The sequence below is a fragment of the Gekko japonicus genome, unplaced genomic scaffold (genome assembly GCF_001447785.1).
Source record: "Gekko japonicus isolate JY-2015 unplaced genomic scaffold, Gekko_japonicus_V1.1 scaffold3514, whole genome shotgun sequence".
In the NCBI taxonomy this organism is placed as follows: domain Eukaryota; kingdom Metazoa; phylum Chordata; class Lepidosauria; order Squamata; family Gekkonidae; genus Gekko; species Gekko japonicus.
Genome location: NW_015176553.1, coordinates 115543 through 123272, shown reverse-complemented (window position 1 = coordinate 123272; position 7730 = coordinate 115543). Strand labels below are relative to the sequence as shown.

The following is a 7730-nucleotide window of genomic DNA, read 5'->3' as shown; positions in this document are numbered from 1 at the left end:
CGGATGCATCAGCGACAGGTGTGGGAGCAATCCTAGCCCAAAGGATTGACGAGGCCGAGAGACCGGTGTTATTCCTTAGCAGGAAGTTGTCCACGGCGGAAAAGAAGTACTCAACCATAGAGAGAGAGGCACTGGCGGTCAAATGGGCTATAACCTCTCTTCATTATTACTTGCGACAGGTGTGGGAGCAATCCTAGCCCAAAGGATTGACGAGGCCGAGAGACCGGTGTTATTCCTTAGCAGGAAGTTGTCCACGGCGGAAAAGAAGTACTCAACCATAGAGAGAGAGGCACTGGCGGTCAAATGGGCTATAACCTCTCTTCATTATTACTTGAGTCACCACCCATTTACTGTTGTCTCCGATCACGCCCCGTTGCAATGGCTCTATAAGATGCGTGATGTGAACTCACGGATTCAAAGGTGGTATATGTCTCTTTTACCTTTCAGGTTCGACATACGCCATCGGGCAGGTGCCTTACACAGCGATGCCGACTGCCTGTCCCGATTGTTCGAGGATTCGAGCGATGTACAGGACCCCTCGATCGGTCCTCCCGGGGGGGGTATGTCAGGAACCCCTGTCTACGAAAGGGGAAGCCACACCAAGACGGGAGGAAAAGGCCAATACCACCACCTGGGGAACAGGAAGGGCCAGGAATATCAGCAGGACACTGTGGAGACAGCAACGAGAAGGAGAAGAGACCAGACACTGAGAAGAAGAACTTACCAGTTCGGCCCAAACAGAGAAGATGCTAAAGACGCCAAGGGAAACCTGTGGGGCTTTAAGTGGGAGGGTTGGAAGTTAAACAGGAATAAAGATGTCCGAAATCTCATCCAGTGAGGAAGAGGTTAGCCTGAAAGCAAAGACCTAATCAGCTGTGCAGAAACACTGATGAGGAGCTTTCAGGCTGATAAACGGCGTCACCTTGTTGGAGCGAGTTCTTCCGAGTGACTAGCCGAGTTCTGAGGAGAGAGATAACGGACAGAAGGTTCCCAACTCCACCGCTCCCACTCTAAAATGAACGGAAAAGAGACGAATGTGACACTTGTACCCACTGGTCAAACCCCTAGTCCCTCAGTGGAGTTTGTCTCTAGTACTATCTCAATTAATATACAAACCATTTAAGCCCATGGCCTCATGTGATCTTTCTTGATTATCTTATAAAACAGCATTCTTAGTTGCAATTACATCAGCACGCAAGGTGGGCTAGATCAGAGTGCTCAGGTTTGATCCACCATTTGCTAGATTTCACATGGATAAAGTGGTTTTGAGTCCCACTCAACTTCACTCCAAAAGTGGTTTCCCAATTTTATTTGTCTCAAGACATAATTTTACCAGTATTTTCCCCTGAACCTCAGTCCCCAGCAGAACAAGCAATGTACACGTTAGATGTCAGGAGATCATTATTATTTTATTTAGAACATACCTCAACATTCAGGAAAGATAATAATCTCTTTGTTTGCTTTAAAGACCAAAACAAAGGGGAAGCAGTTTTGTCACAAATCCTGTCTAGATGGGTGATGACCTCAATTAGAGCAGGTTCAGAATGCCCATTTCCCCTAAGAGCATGTTCAACAAGGGCTCAAGCTTCTTCAGCGGCCTTTCCTGGAAGTTCATAAAAAGGTGAAATATTGAAGAATAAATATAACAAATAGATGTAGTTCCTTGGTGAAAGATAACTATATGGAACTCATAATGGAAATTAAGGATTTGGAAAGATGGAAAAATCTACAAATATCATTGATGGGAAGAATAGCTACAATAAAAATGAATATATTACCAAGACTGATCTTCTTATTTCAAACAATTCCAGTCCTTCAAAATAAAAAAATATTTTAAAGAACTGGGCACATTGATGATACAATTTATATGGCAAAACAAGAAACCGAGACTAAAACTTAAAGCTTTACAAGATGCAAAAGAAAGAGCTGGATTCACATTACCAGATTGGCTTTTTGTATTACAGAGCAGCATCATTAATGTGGTTAAAAGAATGGATTACACTTGAAAATACTAGATTATTAATGTTAGAGGACCATGAACTTTTACTAGGTTGGCATGCGTTTATATGGTATGGAAGAGTGGATACTCTCAAATATTTTAAGCAACACTTTATTAGGAATTCTCTATTATAGGTTTCACCACTCGAAGCCTTCACAAACCCAAATTTATTTTTAAAAAACGCATTAATAAGATATGAAGATTTGTTGGATAACAAAAATGAACTAAAACCAATAGAAAACATTAAAAACAAGAATCCAACCTAACTTAGTAGGAAAGAGTAGAATGACAATCAAGATATGCCAAGGATAAGCTAACAGGTTTTTATACAAAAATAACAGAAATGGATAAGATATTGATGTATACTGATGAGAAATTAAGAAATCGTATGTATTAATGTTAGAAAATAAAGGATTACTAAAGCAATTTCATATAAAGAAAATATTTATAAAATGTTTTATAGATGGTATATCACTCCAGATAAATTATCAGAGTTTTACCCTAACTTATCAAATCATTGTTGGAAATGTAAAAAAATGTTGATTCTTTCTTTCATATGTGGTGGACGTGTGACAGGGTTAAGAAATATTGGTCTTGGATTCATAAAATTTTACAAAAAATGTTAAAGAGTATGTACCAGAATTGTTCTTATTGAATATATTACCAGAAAATTGTAAAAAGCAAAATTCCTATCTTATTATCCATGTAGTGATAACAGCAAGAATATTGTATGCTAAATATTGGAGAAGAGATGAGGTAACATCTAGAGAAGAAATCATAAATAAATTGAGACTGCAGAAATGGATAAATTAGCTTTAGTGTTGAGAGGACAAACTGAAGCAAGTTTTGAAAATACATGGGCAAGATTTTACAAATGAATTGAAGACTACAATAAATAAAATATATTGACATACAACCAACTTAGAAGGAACAAAAACTTTATTTTTAATTATATGCAAAAGACTTATACAAAAATACAAGTGGAACATAGAAAATAAATAGCTAAATATTGTATGAGATACTTAGACAATTTAATGATGTAACAGTAACCCCCCTTTTTTGGGGAAAAAACTTCTTCAGCAGCCTTTTCATTCAACCTTGACATCAGGGAGATCTGCAGAGCTACAACTTGGTCCTCTCCATTAATGTTCATCAAATATTACTATATTGTAGTAGGAGAGAAGCAGCTGTTGGAAAAGCAGTGTTATGATCTCTCTTTCATTAATCGGCCCACATCCACTGCTGTGGTGAGTGAGCTTGCTAATCTCCCATGTGGGACTGCACAGAGGACACGAAGGTGTAAACATGTTTGCACTTACTTGTAACTGATGTTCATTGAGTGTCTTCTGTGCAGGCACACATCCCTTCCTCCTTCCTTGCTGTGGGCTGTACACCTTCATGATCTCCACAGTGTCAGAAAAAGGACTGAGGGAAGGATGCTTCTTCCACCCCTCATCACGTGATCATTTGGGCAGGAACAGAGCTTGTAGCTCTGCTGTGCTGACGGGAGGGGGAGCACCCAGCTGTAACTTCTAGAAGCTTGTAGAAAACTTATCTGCAGCAGGCCTGCTCTGAAGCAGTCCCATTTGTCCCACTCAGTGAACATCAGTTACAGGTAAGTACAACCATGTTTTATTGCTGACTTTGCAAAAGATGATGAGTTCTTTTTTTAAACTTTCCAAGGTGGCACTGACCAGCACCCAGATTTGGTGGACCACAGAGGTTGGCATTGCCTTTTCCCGTTTGGAGGAAGGCTATGAGAATGCCATGAAAGAGTATTACAAGAAGCAGGTGACCCAGCTGAATACCCTCATCACCATGCTCATAGGACATCTCTCAAAGGGTGACAGGCAGAAAATCATGACCATCTGTACCATTGATGTACATGCTCGAGACGTGGTGGCCAAGATGATTGCTCAAAAGGTTTGTTATATTAAATAAGCAACAGCACCCCCCCCCCGACTGTTTCTCTCACAATAATTGTGGTCTCCTTTGAGAAGAGAGTTTGGAGAAATTGCAGTCCTTGATTATGGGATTGCTTTTAGTGGGAAACTTTTTTCTCTATACCTTTTTTCCTTTTTCCTTGGTGATGTCTTGATTTTTTTTTGCTCTGCTTTTGAAGGTGGACAATGCACAAGTATTCCTTTGGCTGTCACAACTCCGGCACAGGTGGGCAGATGAGGAGAAACACTGTTATGCAAACATTTGTGATGCACAGTTCCTATATTCCTATGAATATCTTGGGAACACACCACGCCTGGTTATCACTCCTCTCACAGACAGGTAGGTGCCCGGAAGGTGGGGAGGAAATTAGCATATGAGGAACTTTTCTTGGTTGATTGTTGCAGAGTCTCTTTTTGCAGGGACATGGCCTTTCTGATGCAGAACTCTCAAAAGCTTGATGGTATTACAGCTTCAGTAGGGAGAGGGTTCCATTCAGATCCCGATGCTTTCTGGCTCAAAGGCATTTTCTGTTAAAGACAGGAGGAAGAGATGTGGCAGGAGGCTACAATGTGCTTAGGATTTTGTAGGGAAGCTGTCATACCACATGTGTTTTGTAGTGATTGTACTGAAGCTATCCCCATTACCCAACATGGGGTGGATTGACTCAATCAAGGAAGCCTTGGCTCTCAGCAAGACCTGAGCACGGCTGTTAGTGATAGGATGTTCTGGAAGTAGTTAATTCATAGGGTCACTGTAGGTCACAAATGACTTCACAGCACTTAAAACATATGCACATCACAATTAGGGAGGTCACCAATGAAACGTCTTCATGATCAACCAAGCTGCTTCCGAAGCCTGTTATGTGCAGCTCATGTCTATGGAAAATGCTTTCTGAAATTTCAAATCTCACCTTCCACAGCATAGAGAGCTGGATAGCTGATGTGGCTGCTGGGGGACTCCTTATGTCTCTCAGAGGCTGTAAATGGAGCAGCCCATGCCCCATCATCATCATCATCCAGTTATATCTCAGCACCCCCTGTTCAGTATGGAATCTCTGTATTATTTTCTGTCCAGCAATTTTGAGGAGACATTGGTGGGCTATCAAAGTCCTTCATGTCATTTAATGTGGTCATTGAGCGTGAATCAGAGTGTCTGCATTTGGCCAATATTTACTTCTCTCTCTTCTCCCTCTCCGTACATGGAAGATGCTATATTACTCTCACTCAGTCTTTGCACTTGACTATGAGTGGGGCTCCTGCAGGGCCAGCTGGAACTGGAAAGACTGAGACCACCAAAGATCTGGGTCGAGCTCTGGGCATCATGGTGTATGTGTTCAACTGTTCAGAGCAAATGGACTACAAGGTAACTGGCTCAGAACCTCTTCAGAATGAATATGTGTCTGGACACATCTAGGCAGAGGAAAATGGTGCTAACTTACCTAAGGTTTAAGACATAGCAAATTGAAATGGGAAGGACTAGAACTCTAAACATACACACAACCAGTGTTCTCTCTAAGATGAGTTAGTGTGAGCTAGCTCACAGTTTTTTAGCCTCTGGCTCACACATTTTTGTCTTAGCTCAGGAAGGATGGCTCCAGGGCAAAGTAATTTATGCAGTAGCCAAATCACTCTCTCACAACTTTAACACCAGTAGCTCACAAAGTAGAATTTTTACTCACAAGACTCCATAGCTTAGAGGAAGCATTGTACACAACTATAATTTTTTTAAATTATATGTCTGAACTCCTACCTAGTTTGTTCAGAAAATGATTTTATGATTGATTTTGATAAATGATCTATTGATTTCTTTCTCAGTCATTTTCTTTTCCATCCCCTTTTGGGGCAGTTTTTCAGCACAAACTGTGTTGAAATGAATGGGCTCTAACTTGCTCTGGGACAGTGTGGGTTACTGCTCATGATAATTAATATTTGTCCTCAGGTCAGATTGATTGTCCTGGACCCTTTTCCTTCCTTGCTCAATATTAGTTAATAGAGTAATTAAAAGTGACTATTGATGTTCTCAAGTTCACTTCTTTGCTTTTAAGAAAGTAGCCCCCAAACCTCTGAAATGTTTTCAGGATTCACAAATGGAATTATGATTTTGTGAGGGAGTTATTTTAAGCACCTGGACCAAGAGATGAAACTGCCTTAGGCTCTTTTGCAACACTGGAGTCAGCACACACTGCTGGAAACCATGTAACCCTCCTGCAGTGCTCCTGTGATTCACTGGTGATCCTATCATGTTGTTTGGAATCACAGCTACCTACTGCACAGTCTAGATGGTTCTTCTTCATAGCATTTTTCAGTCATCTGTTGTGGCTCATAGCTGACCCAGGAAGCCAGACTGCCGGTAGACCAGCACCAGTATTCTCCAAAGAATGTTGCGCATGTATAATGACAGTGAACAAAGTAAATTGGTTTCTTGTTGTCATTTTCATTCTGCCATTGGTCCCTTTGCTCTTTAACTAGTGTCTGCAGTGCTCCTCAGATAGCTTATGAGACTGGAAATGAGTGATGCCTGTTTTACTGAAACAAATTCTGGGGGTAATTGCACTAATCATTTCTTTCCGTTGCAGTCTTGTGGGAACATTTACAAAGGTCTTTCTCAGACTGGTGCTTGGGGCTGTTTTGATGAGTTTAACAGAATCTCTGTTGAGGTTCTATCAGTGGTGGCTGTACAGGTAAGTAACAAGCCCTGTTATAAATTTAATAATTAGGATAGGGGGAGGTACACCTCAGGGATGTGGTCCACTCCACAAAGTATTGTGAGATACTAGTGGAAGAGAGTTACATGGGATTGCTGGTTTTAGTGTTGATTAAGGTTATGTAATTTGGAAATGTAAATGAGCCTTTTGATGAACATAATAATTTTATTTATGTATTTATTTATTCAATTTCTATCCCGCCCTCCCAAAGGTTCAGGGCAGCTCACATGCGGCAAAGCCGAGATATAAAATACAATAAAACATATAATAAAATACAACATTTAAACCACAGTAAAACTTTCCTATAACATGGTGCTGTACCTATATTAATCGTCCAAGATGGGAACAACCATCCAAATTTGGCGGCCAGCTCTCTCAGTAGCCCGGTCTCCCGCTACGCTGTCTCTATACTTCAGCCAGGCCATGCTTTCCCCCCTTTAGTAGGGCAGCCAATGGCACACCACCTCGGTGGTAGGGTAGTGGCGGCGGCGGCTCCTACTCGAACGCCTGGCGGAAGAGCTCTGTCTTGCAGGCCCTGCGGAACTGCATAAGGTCCCACAGGGCCCGGATCTCCTCTGGGAGCTCATTCCACCAGGTAGGAGCCACCACCAAAAATGCCCTGGCCCTAGTAGGGGCAAACTTAATCTCTCGGGGGCCTGGAACTACTAGGAGATGGAGGTTCCCCGATCATAGGGCTCTTGGGGGAACATATGGGAAGAGACGGTCCTTCAGGTAGGCCGCACCCTGGCCATTCAGGGCTTTAAAGGTAAGAACCAGCACTTTGAAGTGAATCCAGTATGCTATTGGCAGCCAGTGCGCGCTTGCAGCCCAGGCCAAATATGGTCTCACCTAGAGAGGCACAACAACAGCCTGGCCGCAGCATTCTGCACTAGCTGCAGCTTCCGGATTTGCGACAGAGGCAGCCCTAAGTAGAGAGCGTTACAGTAGTCAAGCCTTGAGGTGACCGTCGCGTGGATCACAGTGGCCAGGTCTTCACGATCAAGGTAGGGGACCAACTGCCGGGCCAGCCGCAGATGATAAAAGGCCACCTTGGCAGTGGCTGCTACCTGGGCCTCCATTGTC

At 42.3% G+C, this 7730-nt stretch overlaps 1 protein-coding gene across 1 annotated transcript in view; it reads left to right on the top strand.

Annotated features, from left to right (window-relative positions):
* Nucleotides 1-7730, top strand: part of LOC107124088 (dynein heavy chain 9, axonemal-like) — a gene marked incomplete at its 5' end in the record, with an annotated part of 50563 nt that overhangs the window by 24046 nt on the left and 18787 nt on the right. Inside the window, 4 exons of the mRNA XM_015427477.1 lie at nt 3683-3922; nt 4122-4282; nt 5149-5305; nt 6519-6623. Of these exons, the coding sequence (XP_015282963.1) occupies nt 3683-3922; nt 4122-4282; nt 5149-5305; nt 6519-6623 (663 nt within the window). The remainder of the gene's footprint in view (nt 1-3682; nt 3923-4121; nt 4283-5148; nt 5306-6518; nt 6624-7730) is intronic.